This window comes from Haliotis rubra, unplaced genomic scaffold, assembly GCF_003918875.1.
Source record: "Haliotis rubra isolate DU_JTF1 unplaced genomic scaffold, ASM391887v1 Scf115, whole genome shotgun sequence".
NCBI lineage: Eukaryota > Metazoa > Mollusca > Gastropoda > Lepetellida > Haliotidae > Haliotis > Haliotis rubra.
Window position 1 is genome coordinate 514,009 of NW_025765059.1, and position 24,216 is coordinate 538,224.

The 24,216-nt window shown below is 41.5% G+C and overlaps 2 protein-coding genes across 3 annotated transcripts; one reads left to right on the forward strand and one right to left on the reverse strand.

Annotated features, from left to right (window-relative positions):
* Window positions 1-4,281: 4,281 nt before the first annotated feature.
* Window positions 4,282-11,936, reverse strand: LOC124254283 (protein canopy homolog 2-like). Of its 2 annotated transcripts, none has more exons than XM_046688207.1 (6): window positions 11,849-11,936; window positions 11,049-11,140; window positions 10,043-10,158; window positions 9,061-9,255; window positions 7,790-7,889; window positions 4,282-7,093 (listed from the first exon to the last, which is right to left on the reverse strand). In XM_046688207.1, exons 2-6 carry the CDS (start codon window positions 11,131-11,133, stop codon window positions 6,966-6,968), a joined length of 624 nt encoding a protein of 207 aa, XP_046544163.1. In that variant the 5' UTR covers window positions 11,134-11,140; window positions 11,849-11,936; the 3' UTR covers window positions 4,282-6,965. The 2 variants fall into 2 exon arrangements, with proteins under 2 accessions (XP_046544163.1, XP_046544156.1); XM_046688200.1 differs by having other exon boundaries at window positions 11,811-11,930.
* A 424-nt stretch (window positions 11,937-12,360) lies between these two features.
* On the forward strand, window positions 12,361-20,468 carry LOC124254300 (methionine aminopeptidase 1D, mitochondrial-like). Its single transcript, XM_046688218.1, has 6 exons — window positions 12,361-12,967; window positions 14,002-14,193; window positions 15,753-15,916; window positions 16,458-16,555; window positions 19,640-19,687; window positions 20,292-20,468. The coding sequence occupies exons 1-6, from the start codon at window positions 12,497-12,499 to the stop codon at window positions 20,432-20,434; spliced, it is 1,116 nt and encodes a 371-aa protein (XP_046544174.1). The 5' UTR covers window positions 12,361-12,496; the 3' UTR covers window positions 20,435-20,468.
* The last annotated feature ends 3,748 nt before the right edge of the window (window positions 20,469-24,216 follow it).

A 24,216-nucleotide genomic window follows, 5' to 3' on the forward strand; every position in this document is an offset into this window, starting at 1 on the left:
TGGTGAGTCAGCACGTGTTTAAACAAAGCTCTGTGATAGAATCGTCGAGAAAACATCCTGAAACGTGAAGCACTATTTCTATTTGCGTACTTATCCTTTCTTTACATTGATTGTACGGTTCCACTTGCGATACAGTCATTTTGATATGACAATGGATTGTCACGAACCCCAGTCGCTGTTATAGGATCATTTCTGTGCCCCAAATAAAATTGCATAAAATAAAAGTTATTTGAAAAGTTGAAATATCCTTAAATAAACATGTATCAAAGCACTTTGCATGAATACCCACATTCGGCTGACCCATCTAACTAATGGACTCCAGACTGCCAGTTTGACTGTGGAACCGTTCCTGGACTGTACGGAACCGACTGAAGGAGCACAAAATCCGGCCCCAACGGTCTGCAATGCGTCCAGTTTTGCTTTAACTTCTCCGACAGGCACGTTTTGGTGCAAACAGCATATACGGTACAGGAGACAAGATTGGGGTGGTGTTTTGTTCACTGACGAGTCGAGAATTCATCCGGACAGCTCAGATGGCTGGGCAAGGATGTGCAGACGGTGAGGTGAACGGTATGCTGACGCGTGCGTTGTTCAACGTCGACAGTTTTGCAGCAACAACAAAATGATATGGGGAGACATCACATCTCAAGGTCATACACAACTTGTCTTTGTCAAAGGCAGTATGACAGGCCTGCGATACAGGAATGAGATCATTGGGCCTCATGTGCAGCCGTTCATTCAAGGACAGAGACGTAACTTCACGCTTCAGCAAGATAATGCTCGTGCATGTGTCGCTCTTGTTGTCACAGATTTCCTGAGACAGCAGAACATTCCGGTATTCCCTGGGCAGATGTTTCTCGGGACCTGTCCCCTATCAAGCACGCGTGTGATGAAATGGAGAGACGTTTATGTCAAGCCCAGAATCAGCCATTGGCGTTAGCTGAATTGGGACAAGCGTTGGCTCAGACGTGGGACAATATTCACCAAGCTTTCTTCAATCGCTTAGTGTCGTCTATGCGTCGTCGTTGTCAAGTCTGCATCAACGCCAATGGTGGACACACTTTTGACACCATATCTCTATAAGGGCGTGTCACGATGCCTGGTGTCAAATCATACCAATGTCAATATAATCCTGTCAACAATGACCAAGGAAAACATCACTCATCATGTTTTTATCTTTTTGCATTAAAGAATGGCATAACATCACATAATGTCAGTTACCTTCTTCCAGTAGTATATATAATAATGCAAGAACGTATATGAAGTGCGTCGAAAGTCTCAGGCCAGATTTATTACAGAATAAGTGCATTTGTTAACAACCAAGACAAAGGTCAGTTCACGTGATATACAGATTACTATGTGGCAGTTATATTATGCAAGGCCATCACTTGAGTGAGTGTGGGAAAAGAAGCAGTTTCATTAGGTGATCGGTCCTCTCTCACTACCAGTACGGCTAGGTCTCGAGCAATAAAGTTTATTCTGACATATAAGTCAGCTATATCACGGCGTGACAGGAAAGCTTGCAAACCTTTACCACTTGGGTGAAAAAACAACATTATGGTGGGAAACAAGCCTGTTTTAGTTTCTTCTGGCATGTTTCAGCATAGGGAGAACAGATGGCCCAGTTGGCTATGGCGCCGCAATTTGCTGGACAGACATGCGTCCCTTTGGCACAGCAGAAACACTTTATTGACGGTTCGAATCCCCGTTCGTAGGTTAATTTGTCAGTACCCTACGCATGATCGTGGGTCTTACCGATGAGGTAAATGACTTAGACCTATACTAGGGCATGTTGGACTTTACTCCCACATTAAGCTAACACGCCCTGATAAAATTGAAATATTGCTTAAATCTACGTTACTCTCTCACTCGCTCTCAGTACGTACATTTGACTAACTTAGCAGGAAAACTGTTTTCAAGAGAAAAAATACAAAGCGCAAGTCTGTGAACGAATGTCTTTTTTTCTACATGTGTGTAGTTTACATTGTGAAAAACTCTATCAGCCGTGAATACACAACACCTTTTAGAACCCACACCCTGAGAGTAAGACACCTTTTAGAACCCACACCCTGAGAGTAAGACACCTTTTAGAACCCACACCTTGAGAGTAAGACACCTTTTAGAACCCACATCCTGAGAGTAAGACACCTTTTAGAACCCACACCCTGAGAATAAGACACCTTTTAGAACCCACACCCTGAGAATAAGACACCTTTTAGAACCCACACCCTGAGAATAAGACACCTTTTAGAACCGAAAACCCTGAGTAAGACACCTTTTAGAACCGAAAACCCTGAGAATAAGACACCTTTTAGAACCCACACCCTGAGAGTAAGACACCTTTTAGAACCCACATCCTGAGAGTAAGACACCTTTTAGAACCCACACCCTGAGAGTAAGACACCTTTAGAACCCACACCCTGAGAGTAAGACACCTTTTAGAACCCACACCCTGAGAGTAAGACACCTTTTAGAACCCACACCCTGAGAGTAAGACACCTTTTAGAACCCACACCCTGAGAATAAGACACCTTTTAGAACCTACACCCTGAGAATAAGACACCTTTTAGAACCCACACCCTGAGAATAAGACACCTTTTAGAACCCACACCCTGAGAGTAAGACACCTGAGAGAGTAAGACACCTTTTAGAACCGAAAACCCTGAGAATAAGACACCTTTTAGAACCCACACCCTGAGAGTAAGACACCTTTTAGAACCCACACCCTGAGAATAAGACACCTTTTAGAACCCACACCCTGAGAGTAAGACACCTTTTAGAACCCACACCCTGAGAGTAAGACACCTTTTAGAACCCACAACCTGAGAGTAAGACACCTTTTAGAACCCACAACCTGAGAGTAAGACTCCTTTTAGCCAGCAGACCAAGTCAGCGATCTAACCTACTCAGTCACCGTGTCTTTCACATAAATGGAAGCCTCACAACTGGTAGTCCAGTCTACGTTGGTGTGATTAGGTGCATTACTCCAAGGGTGTCGGTTAGAATCACGGTTGGGATAACGTAAAGGTACTAGAATTTGTACTTTACTGAGAAAATGTAATCCCAATTTATTTGTTAGGCTGCAATTTGCAGATTGGAACAGTTGTTTTTGCAGAAACAAAATTATAGTAATCGGACTCGCAAAGACCGCTATGGTTTAACCATTCATGTCATAGAATGATTAATCAGAAACCAGACTTTAAGAAATTGATCCCAAAGAGCCCATAAAACCGCTGTTCACACACGCCAAGCCACCGGAAATCACGTTACTGACCAGAAGTTTACAAATCGTCTTCATGTGACCACGTCTTGTACCACTGTAAACATACAGGCACATTCTAACCAGACCCAAAATGACGTATAGCTCGCAGGAAGGAAGGAATCGCCGATGATCTTCTAGACTGTTAATCTGGAAGTTCCGGATCAGTATGGGCGTGTTCATCCTCGATAATCTCCAAGGTATACCTATATATTGTGGAGATTTATCGGAACGTATACCCTGGAGATTATCGAGGATGGGGCGTGTCCTGAGGCTTTTGTTTGTTTGTTGTTTAACGCTGCACCCATCAATTTTCCGGTGATATGACGGAAGGTAACTTCTTGAAAGTTTCAGATTAGGTACAGTATTTGTATATTTAACACATTTACTTCCGTTCATATCAAACATATTCCTAAAAATGAATGTTGGAATAGTGGTTAAATATCGGAACACATTTCCTCAATAGCCCAGATTTCAGAAGAAGCATTACCCAACCACTGTGATTACGAGACAATATACGAGGGTGCAGACCCCTCTTCTCCTCAATGATTGAGTCAATCCTGTTTAAAAGCATTGAGAAACGGGTGCGATATGAAGTTAAAATTTATAAACTATAAATTTGAAACGGAATTTACCCAATGGTTACTATAGCATGCATGACAAAGGCAACATAAAAATTGATAGTTGCTAACATTGAAATATTAAAAAAGGTTTCTATTTATTATTATTATTGGATATTTATATAGTGCACATATCCACGCACTAGTGCATGCTCAAGGCGCTGGTATTTTTTCATTTGGTGCGAGTTGATGAAAGTCCGACCATTTGACATCCAGCAAGTGTATGTGCGTGCGTGAATGCATTAAATTAAAATCAGTTTCTGAAAATGCTGGAATGACTGTCATATCCTTAGTTGAGATTGACACACCTTTATCACATTCGCCTTTCACGGGTGTGACTGAATACCAAGGAACACCATCAGTCACGTTATTTTGGGATGAAGATAACAAAGCAACAGAATGTTAAAAATATTATTTATTTACACAACAGCACACACCAGTCACATCCAGATAACAAGTGAGAGGACGTCAATACAGGAGTACATGATTCTGCACTGCATCATACACAATCAAAATGCTTTCTTGTGCTTCCAACTCTTACCATTTATATATTCATACCCTATATGCCTACTCTGCCACTTTCAAGACACCCTCATTCACCGTAACTCCCCAGATACATGGAACTCCCTACATCCAGAGACACAAAGGACCCAGTTGGCTCCAAAGACACCCATTCGATACTAGTACTGTTGACCTACACCAAGATGCCCACAGGGTTCAGATACATTCAGCTTGTAACAAAGTCAAGTGCACTCAATAACAGCAGTCAGCTTCATACATTCACAACTATACAGCCTACTTGGGTTAACAAGATAAGAGACACTGAACTCTAAGGTAAGAACAAGATGCCTGCAGGAATAATGTTACATGTATCAAAAATAGATTCTTTCACAATGCAGGCCTCTAAATATGTTTAAAAGCATCTTGAAAACACATCTAAATGGCTGCTGTGTTCACACTGATTGTGAAACCTGTATGAGCAGAGTAAGCAGATGTATGTGGGAAAGGATGTAACACCTGAAACAGGCCTGTCTGCATTTATCTATTACATTTCTTTTTATTCAAATCTATCAATACAGATTAATTGTTTATTTTTCAGCAAATCTGATATATTTATATTCATTCTGCCTCACATTATGCATCATGAGAGACAGGATAAGGAAACATCTGTTGATTTTACTTTAAGTTTAATATGATTTTTACAAGATGCTTAGTGTGAGACAGCTTTTGTTTTCTTGTTTTTAACTTTTATAACAACCTGTCATAAAGAATGAGCACTCAACTGTTTCGAATGCTTTAAAGTAGCACAAATAACAAAAAAACAACTTGCTCAAGAGAACCACCTTGAGAATGGTGTATGTAAGGCTATATACAAATTCTGTGAATGACTTGTCTTTTAATTGTCCAAATTCTATTCAATATCTATGTTTGTGTACTAAATTGATGTATTTATATCCTGATTATTTCATGATTACCAATTGCAATGTTATGTATGGCTGCTTTATGAATGAAAAACTGGAGAACGTATGATGCAAAACAAATTTCCCTTGGGACAATAAAGAATTATCTTATCTTATCTTATATTTGTGCTCTGAAAAAAGTGAATCATTCATACCAAGCTTTAAGCACAATGCATACATGATTTTCTAAAAACGTTTTTAACGATGATGAAAGACTTACTAGTGAGACAAACAGTCATGCATACAGTTTTCTGTATCTGAAATATTGCGAGGAAAGTTTTGATATGTGTATACAAAACATTTAGAAACACAAATAAAATCCATTTCCCCACAACATAAAGTACAAGAAAGAATCACACTAAGCACTACTTTTTTTAATACAAAACCTAATATCAAAGAAATATATGTGTGTTGTGTATGTAGTTGTGAGTTGTCTGCACAAGATTCCAACTATTTCAATATCATGAGGAAACACAAACTTCACAGAACAGGAAGCTTACAAAGTTTTGCTTTTCAGCTGTCATGATTACTGTCTAATGTGCTAAATTCACAGCAAGTTATCGCCATAATCTTGTAAAGGTAAAATTATTAATGGCTGATTTTATGTGAAAAAAACATTTGGATTTAGTAAGCACCACACTATCTTTATCTAACTTTCCAAAACTTCAATGCATCTTTTAAAAATATCTGTATATGACACTGATTCTACTTTGGTAAGATACTTAGTACCATTGCTACCAGAAACTAGGTACAAGCACTTTACATGCAAAGAGGAAGTATGGTTTTACGCTTTCAGCAATATCACAGCTTGGGACTCCAGAAATGCCTTTCACACATTGTTGCAGTAGAAATAACTATTGTTGTTGATCTGTTACAAAAAACGTTATTACATACTTGATTTAGGTTTGCTTATTTCAAAATGAAATTGTAACTGTAAACAAAAATGTATGTGTTCTGAACAATAAAACAAGAATTAGATACAATCATGTTTAATCATAATATGTATAAGTGGTGCTAACTCTTTCCAGGTGTATATATTGTGTTTCTTATATTCACACTGAAGGTTTTGTCCTAAAAATCACTGAATAGCAAAACTTCAAAGGTGTCTTGTACAAAACTCTGGTCTGGTAAAATGGCCTTGACAAAGAGTTGAACAGAGGGACAATTTCACCATATCCATATGTCTAAACAGAGCTTATGTGCTACTTATTACTTATAAATCACATCATTTATGTGCTGTATTGTAAAACATTGAACACTGTAAAAAGTTAAAGGTCACATGCATTGTAAAACACAACTTTGCAGATTCTAATACTTTAGGTATGGACTTACAGATACAAATCATCAAAAATGCAAATTCAACTGAAATATAACGCAATGAATGCATTGTGTTTTAATTATGTTTGATTTTTTGGTTGCATGTGACCTTTAACAATAATTGAATACGTGTATATCCAAGATTACATCAGCCATAACAAGTCATTTTGTCAAACATTCTTTCCAAACATTGTTCTAAACTTTCCCACGAAAAATGTCTTGATGACAGCTTGCTCTCTGTACACACTGCACATGGATGACGGTAATGAATACATACATCAGTGAAATAGATTTCCTACATGAACGTCATCATAATTCCTCCTTAGTTGATTCCTGCTCCGTTTCGTCTTCTTCAGGTTCTTCCTCTGTCTCCTCCATTTCTTCCTCAGCTTTCAAGGTTGCTAGGGGTTCACTCAGTTCAGCTTCAGTACATGCAGCTGAAACACGAGATGTGAATGTATGAGACGTGAAATCACTTGCCAATAGGACTTCCTACTGGATTTCCAATGACTCAGTTTGTTTGACTATCTACATTATTTGTCAATAATTTCTCAAAAAGAAAGAAAATGAAGATTAAGAACTGTCACGACCAAAGGTGATCATGAGTTGTTTCCTCATAGTGATTAATGATGATGATTCCCAACATCTGATCCATCATTGAGTGAAAAATGCAGAGTTCTCTCCCTTGGATATGAAAGCTATTCAGCAAAATATGGAATCAACAGTTCAAAGGTAATAGAAGGTTTGGCTTGATGAGAGTTGAATCTTTCTGGGATAAGGGAATCATATCAGTTGAGAGCACTCCTGGCTGTTTTAATTGAAATCCTGGTTGTTTCAACAGGGTGGCACACATTATCAGAAGAAACAGGAAACTCAAATACTAAGTAAATACCAGTCCAGAGCGTTCAGTGAAGGTTTTCAAGGAAGGCTTATTTATCTAGTTAGAGTGTTTTGTCCACTTTCAAAAAAGAATCCAGCAACTATATTCCACACCCATTTATTATAGAGAGTGTCATGTAAATATAGCACATGTATGAGTTGACCATAAAAAATTCAAATATTAGAGAGAACATGAACTCACACATGCACACAGGGCTATTCACTGACAAAAATTACTCTCCGTAACGACATACCTGCAACATCTCCACAGATGATTCGGTCAGCATTAGGTAAACTCTTGCGTTTGAAAAGCCCAATAATGTCCTCTTCATGCTCCTCGATCAGTGATTCACACTGGAACAGGGCACATTGACATCACATATCGGTGCATAGCTTACCAAACACAATTTGTCATCAGTGTAGAAACAATACAGAGGGATGCTAGCTAAAAAATATCTCATTTCGATTGCCTCATGATGCTAAAGTGTCAGATGATCATAATCCTATCAACATTTTTATCAGTATACCATATTTACCTTACTGACTGACTGAGTTTGGTTTTACGCCGCTTTTAGCAATATTCCAGCAACATCACAGCAGGGGACACCAGAAATGGGCTTCACACATTGTGCCCATGTGGGGATTCGAACCCGGGTCTTCGGCGTGTCGAGCCAACGCTTGAACCATTAGGCTACCCCACCGCCCTATTCACCTTACTAGTAACCTGCGCTAATGAACAACCACTCCCAACTTCTAATGAATCTGACAGTTATATTTATTAGCTCCCCTTAATAAAACCGAACATGTACATGACAGTCCACAGTTTCTTGTGTATGTAGTAGATTATTTCCAGAAAACAGCAGTGTAGAAGGGAAATATACTCATAGAAACTAATTTCCAGAATTTCACCCACAGTGCAATACATGTTGTGAAGAAACCTGGAAACGGATAAAACTGACTGACTGACTGAGTTTAGTTTTACGCTGCTTTTAGCAATATTCCAGCAATATCACGGCGGGGGACACCAGAAATGGGCTTAACACAAAACGGATAAAAGAACACTTGTACTTTCATATGTTCCCTTATACGTTTCCATGAGAATATATAAATGCCTGGTGACTCATCAAAAACAGTTTTATGGACTTTTGAACTACGTTTGTTCAATACTGCATGCTGTCAGAGTTAATTTGTGAATTGTTTTTATGAGTCCCCAACTTTGTCAATTTCTGGTGCATATCATAATGAAATTCAAGAAATATTTTCAGTTGTTGTGTGGATACCTTCAAGCCTGTAAAGAAACCAAAATGACAGCTGTGGGTTACCAAAGAGAAACAGACTTAAAGTAAAACTGTTTAAAGGAACACTGTGAGTCTGTCTCACATTCAAATAAATGCAAAATGAATTACAACAATATGACCGAAGGAACGTTTGTTTTCTCAACGTAAAGCTCAAAAACTTTTGTCGAATACATGGTCAAAGATGCTCTCAAACACTGTGTGAACGCTGAAATGTGATTTTATCTTACATAGAAACGTAGTTGTTGCTGTATCTCTCGGTTGATATTGATGTTCTTGAGAGACAGAGGTTTGCCGTTCCTGGAGTTGGTCCTGACAATGCTTTTCTTTCCATCATCATCTGTTGTCTGTGCATATTCATTCATGCGACTGCAAATCTCCTCAACCAGCTCTGTCAAGTGAGTCTCTGACCTTGCATATGGAATCTAACAGAAAGATAGACACACCCTAAACATTTAGTAGTTGGTACACAACTAAATATCAGCTTATCTATTTCTGCCAATGTTTACAATACTCAGGGATGAGAATTTTCCGCAGATTTTATTGCAATGGGGTTATTCTTGTGAATCATCCCCCCTTGGATCTGGCAAAGGGACCTGGGGCCCAAGACCCCCTGCTCATTTTTTCACTCATACCCATTCTCATCCCTGAATACTGCATTATGTACTTTGCAGTCACTGCACTGGCTCCCAATTGAGCACAGATTAACTAATAAACTATGTTGTCTTGCTTTTAAGTGTCTCTCTGGAATGGCTCTGTCCAGCCTCCTCGATATCTACCAGCCCACTAAATCTCTCAGATCAGAGAACAAACGGCTCCTTGTTGTCCCTCATGTCCTGACCAAACAATTTGGCGATAGAACATTTTCTTATTCTGCTGCTACTGCTTGGAATAGCCTACCCATTGAAATTAGACTCTGATGAGACTATTCTTCCTTTCACTCTTATCTCAAGACCTACTTCTACAGACTCACCTATTCCAAATGATTCCCACCACTATTCTGTGGCCCTTCTTGTGTGCACCTTGAGCATGCATTGGGCATGGAATTTGGAAAGGCGCGCCTTATCATAAAAAAATTCAGTTTGTTACAAAACTGCTGAAAGGGAAAGTAGCAAACTGAAAGAATACGTTATTAACTGCCATTAATGAGCATCATAAAGATGGGCTTTGGGTGCGTGTTACATACCAAGACACATTTTGTTTAACATGTACCTCTTTCAGAGCCTGGTTGCCTTTTGGATCCACACGGAAACTTCCCGCTTGCAGGGTTTTCTTTGGATCAACTTGACTTATACTCCAGGCCATTTCATCAACCATGACTCGACACACTGTAGGTAAACAGAAGACAGTCTTTCAGTGTTCACGAATGGCGTTTCAAAGTAACAGGACATTGGATCCTGTAAGTTTCAGATGTCTGTCTGACCCACTGAACATTCACAGGACCCATAGAATAAAATTAAAAATACATTTCAGATTTAGCATTTCGTATAATTGGCAATGAAAGTATAAACAAACATAAGATTTATAAACAGCAAACAGGTGTCACATGTCCCATATAACAACTTCAGTCAAAGTCATTGTGAAATATACAGTCAGACACTGGGGCCGGCGGGTTGTAGACTTCTATCAGACCGTTGGCAAATATGCCGGATTTGTCAGAGGGTCAGACGCTATTCGTGAATACTGGTCTTTCTATTATCCATAAGCGAGCAGTTAAAGGGAAACTGGACTGGCATTTTTTGGCCATCCCAGCTTATTTTATTCAAGTTGTTCAAACAATCAATCCAGCCATTAAAGATTACCTAAACTGTTGATGTCGTATTTTACACATGGCACCATGGAGCACTTTTTACTTCTCCCCTTTAAATCAAAGATCTGGGTTAAAATTAGTCTTCTGACAGCAATCAATGTGTGTTTGAAAAGGCATGGTCAGACTTGTCAACATGGTTGAAACATGTCAACTCCATATTCCAATTGCATAGATCAGTGCTTGTGACAAACATGACTATAAAAACTCAAGACTGGACTAACCCACAAATGATCATGATAAATTAGTTGGTGTACTTTTTACAGAGTAGATGGCATAACATTATATACAACTTACAACCACATACTTTACCTCTAATCATGATCAGTGCTTACACTAAATAATGGACAGAGAACAGTCTGTTTCATACTTGAATTCCATAACATAATTAGGTATGGTTCCTGAACTCACCTGCACAATACAGTTGTTTATCTTTCTGTGTTTCTCCAACAGTAAACAGCACCAGTAGGCACATGGCAATGCACAGCAGATCCATTCTCAGGCTGCCAATGAGAAAATGTAAGTACTTAAGGCTAGCTCACTGGTCTAAATAGCCCAAACACAACATTCATATTGTTCTTGTACAGCAGTATTTAGTGATGTATCATCTACTTATAGGGCCACTAAACTCCAGCTTTTAAAAAAAGTTGAAATATAGATTAGTTGTGTACGTGGGTATTTAATCCTAACCTCTATTGGTTTTTTATAATGATCTTATCAGGGAGATTATTTACCAGACTTGATTTAGTATCGAAAACAATTAGAGCATATTGATTAATTGCCCAGGGATATAGCCAGTTTGGCTCAAAATATTTAGTTTGTCTCAAAAAGAGAACTATGAAAATCAAAGGGAGGTAATTACTTACAAATAAAACACGCATTGGGCACCTGTCAAAATTTAACAGGCAAGTAATATGCATTATAAAGGATGACATATTTTAGCATTTTTATATCTAGTTTGCCTTAGTATTGTCTGAGTTACTGCTGACATTACACCCGGTTGCCACTCTTTATTGTCAGCCTAGAGCGTACTGGCAATGCCAGTTGAGAGAGTCGTGGTGATTGCTCATTGGCGGAGAAGCGATTCGTAGAACAAATCACACAATCGACCAATGTTTGTATTTCTTAAAGTTCAAATTAAAAACAAGCTCTGCAAAAACGTGTTGCACTTACAGAATTCTCGTCTTTATGCTGTTCGTAATGCACGTCACCTGTTTACTTGTCCAAATAGATTGTTCTACTCTGTCCAACACGCAGGCGACACGCCGGTATGTTTTCGTCTGCACTTCTCACGTTTTGCTTAGCACATCACTAACGTTTTGAAAGCTCATATTATCAAATAAAACTCAAAGGCTGTATATTTAAAAAAAGGTCGTTATCTCTACTGAACAACAGCATGATTTAATAATCCATAACCAGAGGACAGCAAAATGTTTACAATTGTGCATGCTATAAGTGTCACCATGCTTTTGGTCCTATTTCAGAGAATGTTTATGGTTCTATCAACAAACATTCACTTAAAAAGACCAAGGTCATATTGTATTTGTAGCCAGGTACCTTGTGGCATTTATTAGAATTATGGAAAATTGATTGCACACATCACTTCATTACTCTGTTCTTGTACACATATTTTGTGATTCCTTGGATATAAATAGAACAGGAACATGGCAGAAACACACGGAACTGACCGTTCGAATACAACCACCTAAAGTCAAATGAGGACATGGGCTTCAGAGAGAAAGTTGAGAAATGTTGTACAAATCCCGGAGCGTGCTTAACGATTTAATGGGAGACGTTTAATCTAAACGACATACTAGATAACTTAGGCATACGTATCTGCACTGAGTATTGAATATCAAATGTACTTATTGAGATCTCTGGAAACCATGTCAGGCACGAGATGCATGTTGATCATCAGACACATGGATGTCAAAATGTGTTCTAAGTTTAAGATAGGTCAAATGAAGAGAGACTTGTCATCAGCTGCTCACAAGCTACAACCATGTCTCACGAAGTCTGACACTCATACAATCGTTAAAAACAGACACTTCAGTTTACAAACATCACACAATCCACGTGAAATAATGAAAACAGGTCCCCCTGAACTACGAAAGTGTATACGCACACTGTACAGTCTGGTACAGCCTCAGAAAGTAACCAGTGTCTCCCACGTTCCTGATCACATCAAGAGACCAATGTATGTGCTGACAGGGAAGGTTCCTGTGGCCAGCAAGCCGATTCCACTGAAGAACCAGACCCAGATAGATGGAATGAAAGCAGCCTGCTCCTTGGCAAGTAACATCCTAGCAAAGGCAGGAGAAGCTGTCAGGGTAAGATAAACTGTACTGGCTAGCGAACAGTTATCGCCTCGTAACAGTTATTGCCAAGACATCAGTATCACACGTGTTCTGTTCCGGTCACGGTATTTGACAACAATAAAGGACAGCAAAAGAAATTTGTTCGCGGTAAGTAACATAGGAGAAAAATGAAAGATAAAGTTATGAACACTTTATTTTTTTAAACATAGTCGGGGTGGGTGGGGGTGTGTGTCACCCGATCTATATAACAGCAAGTTCAAATTCACAAGTCAGTAATTGTTTCATTCCCTATCAATCTACTGTAAAAGAAACACTCAAATAGTCACACAATCAATTATTCGAGGTTACTGTATACATGTGAAATAGATATATGTTATTTCACGATTGGCATGAGAAATTCTGAAATGGTGATAACTGTTACGGTTAGTTGTGAGACAACATCTATTAAATGTACTGCCATGATTCCCTTCCGCCACGTTATATTAAAACACGATCGACAGCAGTGAATGGGCTGGACACATCGCCGAATAGCTAATTAAGTATTATAATTAATTCTGTTTCATTAATGTAACAAACAGCAGAGAAATTTTGTAAATACCGCTAAAATAAGGCGATAACTGTTTGGCAGCCAGTAACTGTCAATGAAGATAAGCGCCTCCGGTATGAGACAGTTTTGTCATAATGGACCACTGTTTGTTAAACAGATATGTGTATCAGATTAAGAAGTTCCATATAATTACAAAGCGTGTTTAAAATGATACATTTGTCAGGTTCAAGCCCCTGAAGATAAATTGTGTTTTCTGTGTAATTCAGCGAAATGTTATTGACATTAAAGATTAGGTTTTGTTAAGAAGGCGTCAGTTTCATTCCAAGTTGATGATCAATACTAACCTCTCTGACTTCATCTACTTCCATGTGGTAGTTTAATATGTCAGATGATGTAGAACATTCAGATGCTTTGAAAACATATTGAAGTGAATCTTGTCATGAAATATCTCCCTTGGCGCACCCACCCACTCACAATCTCACAATCTCAATCACTTCAGACAGGTGTAACAACAGATGAAATCGACCAACTTGTCCACAGACTGGCCATAGAGAACAATGCATATCCATCTCCGCTGTTGTACAAGGGCTTCCCAAAGTCTGTGTGTACCTCTGTCAACAATGTTGCTTGTCACGGCATCCCTGACAGTAGACCCCTGATGGACGGAGACATCATCAACATTGATGTGACAGTAGGCACATTCCTTGTACAATATTACTATGCTTCCTTGGGGAAACAATTGTTTGGGTTAGATTAGGTCAGGACTAAGCAAACTATGTTGGTCATAAGAGACGAGTATATGGATCATGTTGTTTGTTTGTTGTTTAACGTTGAACTCAGCAATATTTCCAGCTATATGACTGTCTGTACATATTCAAGTCTGGACCAGACAATCCAGTGATTAACAGCATGAAGATTGATCTGCACAATCGGGATATGATGACGTGTCAACCAAGTCAGCGAGTCTGACCACCCAATCCCATTAGTTGCCTCTTATAAATGGATCATGTGACCTGGCTGATAGTTTGTCAAGGTGTATGAGTGAGTGACTTGATTTTTACGCCGCACTGAGCAATATTCCAGCTCTATGGCGGTGGTCTGTAAATAATCGAGTCTGGACCAGACAATCCAGTGATCAACAACATGAGCATCGATCTGCGCAATTGGGAACCGATGACATATGTCAACCAAGTCAGCGAGCCTGACCACCCGATCCCGTTAGTCGCCTCTTACGACAAGCATTGGTTACTGAAAGCCAATATTCTAATCCGGACCTTCACGGGTTGTCAAGGTACCCTTATGGTGTAGATTGCTGTTCATGATATTCATCACTTGTTTGTCAGGACTCAATAGTATAGCTGAAATGTATGACAAACAATTCTGTTGTACATGTTAACATGGTTAACAATGGTGTAGCTGAGTGGGGAAAGCATTGCCCAGTCCTGCTAAGAGTCTGGGTTCAGTTCTCACATGGACACAGTGTATAAATAACAATGCCCATTCTTGGTGTGTTTGAACTGTACTAGTTGATATGTATGGAGACTTTTATGAATAGTATAATATAACTGACACATATATGGGTCATTTGAGAGGGACGTTCATCACAAGAATGTGTAACAGAAGAAAATATTATCTGTCAGTAACTAAGTTCCTTCATGACAGGTCATTTGGGTCACCTGAAACAATACTTCATTTATTAACCCGTGAAGATCCGGGTTAGAATTGATCTTCAGTAACCCATGGTTGTCGTAAGAGGCAACTAATGGAATCAGGTGGTCAGACTCGCTGACTTGGTAGACACGAATGCGTGGATCGATGCTCTTGCTGGTGATCACTGGATTGTCTGGTCCAGACTCAACTATCTACAGATTGCCGCCATATAGCACGAATATTGCTGAGTGTGGCGTAAAACTAAACTCACTCACTACTTTTTTTTGAAATGTAACAGACTTGACATTCTGCAAGTTTCAGAGACAGTAAATGTCAAAACCACTGTAAACTCATGTTTTATTGGTTGTTGTATTTACACATGAATTGATGCATTCCTCAGAATGTTGTGTCACGTTAACCAGAGATTTGAAAAGCAATATAGATTGACACACAACATCAATATTGATTAATAGCTCTGTTAAGGGCAAATGCAGTAAACTGCTGCAGTTCAAAATGTGTATGTTACTCTTAAAACACATGTTTAACTACATGAAAGTGAATTGATTTGTGTATTGATCTAATATCTTCTTTGTTGTTAAGGTGTACTTGAATGGTTACCATGGTGACTGCTCGAAGACATATCTGGTTGGCAACGTTGACAGGGGAGGTCAGTTGTTGGTTGATGTTGCAAGACGTTGCCGAGATGCAGGGGTTGCTGTTTGTAAACCAGGTGTCAGATTCTGTGAAATAGGCAATGCAATCAGGTTTGTCACTATGCTAATACCATGCAGAGGCATTGCCTTACCAAGGTTAGGAAATTGATTTCCTTAACATGTTGTTTGTGTTATGCAGATGTAGTGTTTGAGATGCATGTTAGTTCACTAGACTGAGATTACAAAATTGTTTTGAGGACAAGTAAAAGTCCAGTGATGGTAGTCTTCATTGACTAGATGGATTTAAGGCTGTTCTGAATTAATTTGCACTGCTGCTGGGGTGGCGGGGAAGCCTAGTGGTTAAGCCGTTCGCTCATCACGCCGAAGACCCGGGTTCCATTCCCCACATGGACACAATGTGTGAAACCCATTTCTGGTGTCCCCCGCTGTGATATTGCTGGAATATTGCTAAGAGCGGCGTAAAACTAAACTCACTCACAAACTAATCCCACTGAAGTGGGAGAGTCAAACGATATTACTGACTCTTATTTATTTATTTCAACTATATGTTGTAAGTACTAATCAGATGTTGACAATGATTCCTGAATGATGGTTCACTGGTGATCTTCATTATACCTGTATTTTCCTTCAGTTCTGCTGCTCACAGTGCTGGATTCTCTGTGATTCCTGAATTCTGTGGACATGGAATAGGAGAAAACTTCCACGAAAAGCCTGATATCCTCCACTTCGGTTTGTACAGTACAACATGTTGGTCTAAAACTGGGATTGTTCAGTAGCGTATAAGGGCTATAGTACAGACTTGCATTCCGTTATGTCAAATCAGTGAAATATAAGGCCATTGAAAAGTCATTTACACCTGTTCTTACAAATGACACTCTGATTTATTGGGGTAAACCTACAAATGTAACTCTGTGGTACAGGGATAGCAGGAACAAATCTGTCCACAGTGGTTCAGGACAGGGCTGATACAATGGTCCAGGGAACAAGCTGACCATGGTGGTTGACAGCAGGGAGAAGGGGTGGCGTGGGGGGACCAAATTAAACTTGGTGGCCAAAGGACTGGGCTGGGTCCTTGGTTGGTCCAAGTTGGGTCCTTGGACTACAGTGGTCCAGGGACCGAGCTTATAACAGCTGACCATGGGGATTCAGGGAATGAGCTGACCACGGGTATTCAGGGACTGAGCTGACCATGGGGTTCAGGGACTGAGCTGACCATGGGGATTCAGGGAATGAGCTGACCACGGGGATTCAGGGACTGAGCTGACCATGGATTTCAGGGACTGAGCTGACCACAGGGGTACAGGGACTGAGCTGACCACAGGGGTACAGGGACTGAGCTGACCACAGGGGCACAGGGACTGAGCTGACCACAGGGGTACAGGGACTGAGCTGACCACAGGGGGAGTACACAGGGGTACATGGACTGAGCTGACCACAGGGACTGGAGTTGACCACAGGGGTACAGGGACTGAGCTGACCACAGGGGCACAGGGACTGAGCTGACCACAGGGGCACAGGGACTGAGCTGACCACAGGGGTACTGGAGTTGACCACAGGGGACCACAGGGACTGAGCTAACCACAGGGCACAGGGACTGAGCTGACCTCAGTGGTACACAGGACTGAGCTGACCACGGGTAATGAACTGAGCTGATCACAGGGGCCATGAAATGAGTTGACCAGAGGGGTACAGGGACTGAGCTAACCACAGAGGCACAGGGACTGAGCTAAGCACGGGGGCACAGGGACTGAATTTACCACAGGGGCACAGTGACTGAGCTGACCACAGGGACTGAGCTGACCACATGAGCACAGGCACTGAGCTGACCACAGGGGGTACTGAGTTGACCACAGGGGTACAGGGACTGAGCTAACCACAGGGCACAGGGACTGAGCTGACCACAGGGTTACAGCGACTGAGCTGACCACAGGGGTAGGAACTGAGCTGATCACAGGGGCACAGGGACTGAGCTGACCACAGGGGTACAGGGACTGAGCTGACCACAGGGGCACAGGGACTGAGCTGACCACAGGGGTACAGGGACTGAGCTGACCACAAGGGGTACATGGGTACTGAGCTAACTACAGGGGTACAGGGACTGAGCTGACCACAGGGGTACAGGGACTGAGCTGATCACAGGGGGGCACAGGGACTGAGCTGACCTCAGTGGTACAAGGACTGAGCTGACCCACGGGTAATGAACTGAGCTGATCACAGGGGCACATGAAATGAGTTGACCACAGGGGTACAGGGACTGAGCTAACCACAGAGGCACAGGGACTGAGCTAACCACAGAGGCACAGGGACTGAGCTAAGCACAGGGGCACAGGGACTGAATTTACCACAGGGCACAGGGACTGAGCTGAACACAGGGGCACAGAAACTGAGCTGACCACAGGGGCACAGTGACTGAGCTGACCACAGGGGCACAGGGACTGAGCTGACCACAGGGGTACACAGGGACTGAGCTGACCACAGGGGCACAGGGACTGAGCTGACCACAGGGGGTACAGGGGTACTGAGTTGACCACAGGGGTACAGGGACTGAGCTAACCACAGGGCACAGGGACTGACCTGACCTCAGTGGTACAGGGACTGAGCTGACCACGGGTAATGAACTGAGCTGATCACAGGGGCACATGAAATGAGTTGACCAGAGGGGTACAGGGACTGAGCTAACCACAGGGGCACAGGGACTGAGCTAAGCACAGGGGGCACAGGGACTGAATTTACCACAGGGGCACAGGGACTGAGCTGACCACAGGGGCACAGGGACTGAGCTGACCACAGGGCACAGTGACTGAGCTGGGCACAGGGACTGAGCTGACCACATGAGCACAGGCACTGAGCTGACCACAGGGGTACTGAGTTGACCACAGGGGCACAGGGACTGAGCTAACCACAGGGCACAGGGACTGAGCTGACCACAGGGTTACAGCGACTGAGCTGACCACAGGGGGAGTAAGGAACTGAGAGCTGATCACAGGGGCACAGGGACTGAGTTGACCACAGGGGTACAGGGACTGAGCTTACCACAGGGGCACAGGGACTGAGCTGACCACAGGGGCACAGGGACTGAGCTGACCACAGGGGCACAGGGACTGAGCTGACCACAAGGGGTACATGGGTACTGAGCTAACTACAGGGGTACAGGGACTGAGCTGACCACAGGGGTACAGGGACTGAGCTGACCACAGGGGCACAGGGACTGAGCTGACCACAGTGGTACACAGGACTGAGCTGACCACAGGGTAATGAACTGAGCTGATCACAGGGGCACATGAAATGAGCTGACCACAGGGGTACAGGGACTGAGCTAACCACAGGGCACAGGGACTGAGCTGACCACAGGGGCACAGGGACTGATCTTACCACAGGGGCACAGGGACTGAGCTGACCACAGGGGTACAGGGACTGAGCTGACCACAGGGGTACAGGGACTGAGCTGACCACAGGGCACAGGGACTGAGCTTACCACAGGGGCACAGGGACTGAGCTGACCACAGGGGCACAGGGACTGAGCTGACCACAGGGGCACAGGGACTGAGCTGACCACAGGGGTACAGGGGTACTGAGCTAACTACAAGGGTACAGGGACTGAGCTGACCACAAGGGGTACGAAGGACTGAGCTGATCCATCTGATTTTGTCTGCTTGTGAAGTGTGTTTGCAACATAAGCCCTCATTGCTGTTTGCAACATCATGATTGTCTCCCTTTAAACACCAGTTTTCTTCACTTACCACTGATGGCATGTCATATTGTGAAGGCAACTTGACAGTATCAGGTTGTTTAATTGGTCTAATGTGTTTGCAGAGCATCATGATGAGGCTGTCATGGCACCTAGGATGACTTTCACTGTGGGTGAGTTTCTCTATGTGCTAGGATTGTTGTGACGAGTAACTAAATGACCCATGCTGGCTCTCAGCTCCATGTCTCTGCCCTCATTTGGTCCTGGTTGTCTAATAATTTGGTCCTGGTTGTCGACTTGCCTGGTTTAGACATTTCAGAACCAATTACCAGTGGTCACTTCATCCCTTTTAGTAGTCTGTTTCACATCAAGCTAATACTGGTGTCATGCAACTTACACCCTTTCCTGTGTTGCTACCCTGAGTAGTCTTATCTGTTTTTGTGTTGGCAAAAGCTACTTTTAGCAAAATCTTTTTTCATATTTCAACTTAATGAATAATGTCATCGATTGGAGTGTAAACATTGAGAGGGACATTAAAGATTTTTGAGACTGCATTTAAACCAAGGAGTCTTTTTAAACTTTGATTTAAACATTAGGAATATAAAAAGGATCTTTAAGTTTCTATCATACCTTGTTAATTTCTAACATAATGCGTAAAATACTCTTGTGTCCCTCACACATGTTGTTCAAGGCTTAAAACGACTGGATATTTTCTGTATTGATTTCTTCAGTGTATTTATCACTTCTAGACGGTACAGTGTGCATTTCTCTCCCCAGAGCCAATTATTTGTTCCGGACAACCAGACTTCCGTATCTTAGAGGATGGTTGGACGGCGGTGACACTGGACAGCTGCCGGTCTGCCCAGTTTGAACACACTGTTCTAGTCACAGAGGAAGGGGTGGAGATCCTCACACTGTGATATCTTTAGAGAAAAATAAATTTATAGTTTTGAACTTATGATGTATGAGTTTTCATTGTATTTTTTATGATATGGATCTCTCACATTACTGCCAGATGTCTGACACATTACTACCCGTGAAGATCCGTGTCAGAATTGATCTTCAGTAATTCATGCTTGTCATAAAAGTTGACTAACGGAATCTGGTGGTCACACTTGCTGACTTGGTTGACACATGTCATCGTATCCCAATTGTGTAGATCGATGTTCTTGCTGTTGATTACTGGATTGTCTTGTCCAGACTCGATTATTTACAGACTGGAATATATAGCTGTAATATTGCTGATTCTGTTAGTCACCTCTTACGACAAGCTTGGGTTTAATAATTCTAAACTTGATCTTCATCTGTCTATTTTTCAGTAGCTGTCTTGAACAATACTGCTCCAATTTTTCCCTGAAGGTAAACTTTTGCTCGCGATATAGTGAAACAATGTAGTAGAAGCGGTATAAAAGTAACCTGATGACGGCAGGGACAGAAAGACCAATGGTGATCACTGAAGTCCTGACATGGCAGATTGAACGATATCAGCACCTGCTTCGGTGGCTCACTGGGTAATATACTGAATGTGATACATGTTGCAGGTTTGATTCACAATTTCCATGACAACAAATCAAAACTTTAAAAATCAACAATAGATGCTTATTTAGATGCTCTTTGCTCTGCTGTCTTACGATTCGATTGTAAAACCCCAAAACTGGAAGTTACACAAAACGTGTTCAATCTTTGATCAGCAGGTGTTACTTGAAATCAGTACCTTCATATTGTTACTCTGCAACAGCAAGATATCAACAATAGAAAAATAGCGACTGTGCATTATATCCTATAGTCAGTGATGAACGCTCTTTTCATTGGTATTTGTAAAACTATTCAGTTATTAGTTACCTTCTGACATATGTTTCAAACTGATTCGTAATATTGATTTTGGTAGAGCAGAAGAAATATCCTGATAAAGAAATCAAGGTTAAGTAGATTCTGCACGAAAGGTGAGCTTCAGTGCGTACTGACAATCGCATATTTTTCACACTGATTTGTAAGATAGGTTTTGGAAAAAAATGACACTAGACATAGAAGAAATATCTTGATCAAGAAATCAAGGCTAAGTAGATCCTGCACGAAGGGTGAGCTTCAGTGCCTACAGCAACCATTTGGCAAAGTCGACCTTCTACTCAGCTGAAGGTGGAGGTTAGAAGAGTTACCGAGTCGTGGGAGGCGACTCAATGGATGAAGTGGGCAATCGCTGTGCCGTTTTGATGGCGTGTCGTCATACCTCCCCGGAGAGTGTTGTTGCTTATAATATCGATCACTTGTTTGGCCGACCAGATTCAATCATTTACAGGTCGTGGTAATAGGCCTAGAGCTGGACTATTGCTGAGTGCTGTGTTAAATCAACAGAGATAATAATGTTAGAACATTGTGAGAAAGTGATACATGGCCGAATTATCGACTTTTCTACCTTTAGTTTCGTCAAGCCAACGCTCTGTGTAATAAACTTTGTAAGTCATCAACCTGTTTATCTACAGATCCAATGTCCAGAGTTAGAATCGTCGTGAAAGATGACCGACCGGCTCGCAATGCCAAAGCAAACGGTGTGGCCGCTTGCAAGGACTGTTTTCCGCTGTCAGCAGTCGGACGAGTATGTTTTGGCTTCATAACGGCGGTCTGATTGATGTAGGTTGAGTTAGGATTCTGGATCAAGTGAATCAATATTCAGATGAATGAGCAATGACCCCGCCATCTGGCAATGACGTCACAACAAAGCAACCGACTGATATTATAAATTGCAACTCTGACCTCATTTCAGATGTTCCCGTGGGCGTCATTAGGTGTCCCTTGGCTATAGCTAAAAGCACATGCTTGTAATACAACTAGCATCCTGCAGACACTGTGCATGCGGTCAATGCTGGCCTGCCGTTTATTTATTCTTTTAATACTATATCTTAATAGATTCTGGGTTTAGAGCGCTGTGACTTGCCGTAGGACATAGTCACCTGTTTGAGTATAACATTCTGGAATTGCTAATGACAATAGTGCTCTTTCTAATACATTATGTACGACTCGTCTGCTTGAATTATCTGTTCAGTTATTGAATATTGTTGATGTAATCACTTTAATCATGATTTATTTAGATCGAGCCCACTATTGATGACATACCACACCATACGTTTATTTCTTTTGTTTTAATTTACATGAATGACAATATGTGAGTTCATTTATAAAACATGATCTTTCCCGATATGTTTTATTTCTTTTCGACACTGGTCGTACGACTGTGGATTACGTCAAACATGACTGATGTTGAAAGAGGTTTCAAGTTGCAGATGTTCATGACAAGCGCTGACATTCTTGGTTGGTTCAGGTTACTGCAGAGTAAGTAAAACCAAGGCCACTAAAACTGGAACCTAATCAACACTTACAATGCGCACAGAACGATTTTTGTTATACATATGAAACAAACACATCATTATTCGTACAAAAACTAAACTGGCCAGTCGTGCTGCAAGACAGTTGTTGGCGAGCAGCGGTTAATGTTTGAGCATATCTTAGGGATGTGCTTAATGACGATATTGTTTGTGGTGCTTATTGACTGGGTATATCAGTTTGTGGTGCTTATTGACCTGGTTTATCTGTGGTGCTTATTGACTGGGTATATCAGTTTGTAGTGTTTATTGATTGGGTATATCAGTTTGTGGTGCTTATTGACTGGGTGTATCAGTTTGTGGTGCTTATTGACTGGGTATATCAGTATGTGGTGCTTATTGGCCGGGTATATCAGCTTGTGGTGCTTACTGACTGGGTATATCAGTTTGTTGTGCTTATTGACTGGGTATATCAGCTTGCAATGCTTATTGACTGGGTATATCAGTTTGTGGTGCTTAATGACTGTATGCGAGAGATTCTTTCCATTGACCTAGTTTTTGGAAAGTCCGGAAATATGCAGTGTAACTCTTTCAGCCACGGGTCACGTCTAATTTGTGAAAGAAACTTTACTCTAAGTGGCTGCTGGCACAAATGAGTATATCTGCACAATGGCTTGGTACATCTGCGTGTATCTGCGATATGTGCTTAAAGAGTGTGTATATCAGCAAGTAGAATATACCAAATAAGTACATCACCAAACTGTGCTTACTAATGGCGATATCACGTGTTTATCAACGACTATATCCTCGAGTTGTGCTTATCGACAGAGCATGTAAGTTCAATATCCTCATTAATTGTGCAATCACTATGTTATGCTTTGAAGTGTTGTGTATTTCCGCGAATAGCGTGCCTGTTCACTTTTCTGAGCTAGCAGCGACAGTTTGCTGTGAATGCCCCAATCTTAACATATCGACCAACTGTGCTTATCCACTGAGTATACCAGTAAACTCTATTTATATTCGCTGAGTATATCAATGAGCTGTGCTTATCCACTGAGTATAACAGTAAGCTGTGCTTATCCACTGAGTATACCAGTAAGCTGTGCAAGTATCTACTGAGCATGTCGACAAGCTGTGCTTATCCACTGAGTATATCAGTGAGCTGTGCAAGTATCTACTGAGCATGTCGACAAGCTGTGCTTATCCACTGAGTATACCAGTCAGCTGTGCAAGTATCTACTGAGCATGTCGACAAGCTGTGCTTATCCACTGAGTATATCAGTGAGCTGTGCAAGTATCTACTGAGCATGTCGACAAGCTGTGCTTATCCACTGAGTATACCAGTCAGCTGTGCAAGTATCTACTGAGCATGTCGACAAGCTGTG

Coding starts and splice junctions, on each gene's coding strand:
- LOC124254300 (XM_046688218.1), top strand. CDS start 12,497: ATGTACTTATTGAGATCTCTGGAAACCATGTCAGGCACGAGATGCATG. Junction 12,968..14,001: donor AGGCAGGAGAAGCTGTCAGG/GTAAGATAAACT, acceptor CAATCACTTCAG/ACAGGTGTAACAACAGATGA. Junction 19,688..20,291: donor TAGGATGACTTTCACTGTGG/GTGAGTTTCTCT, acceptor TTCTCTCCCCAG/AGCCAATTATTTGTTCCGGA.
- LOC124254283 (XM_046688207.1), bottom strand. CDS start 11,133: ATGGATCTGCTGTGCATTGCCATGTGCCTACTGGTGCTGTTTACTGTT. Junction 10,159..11,048: donor TAAACAACTGTATTGTGCAG/GTGAGTTCAGGA, acceptor GTTTACCTACAG/TGTGTCGAGTCATGGTTGAT. Junction 9,256..10,042: donor GCAACCAGGCTCTGAAAGAG/GTACATGTTAAA, acceptor TCTTTCTGTTAG/ATTCCATATGCAAGGTCAGA.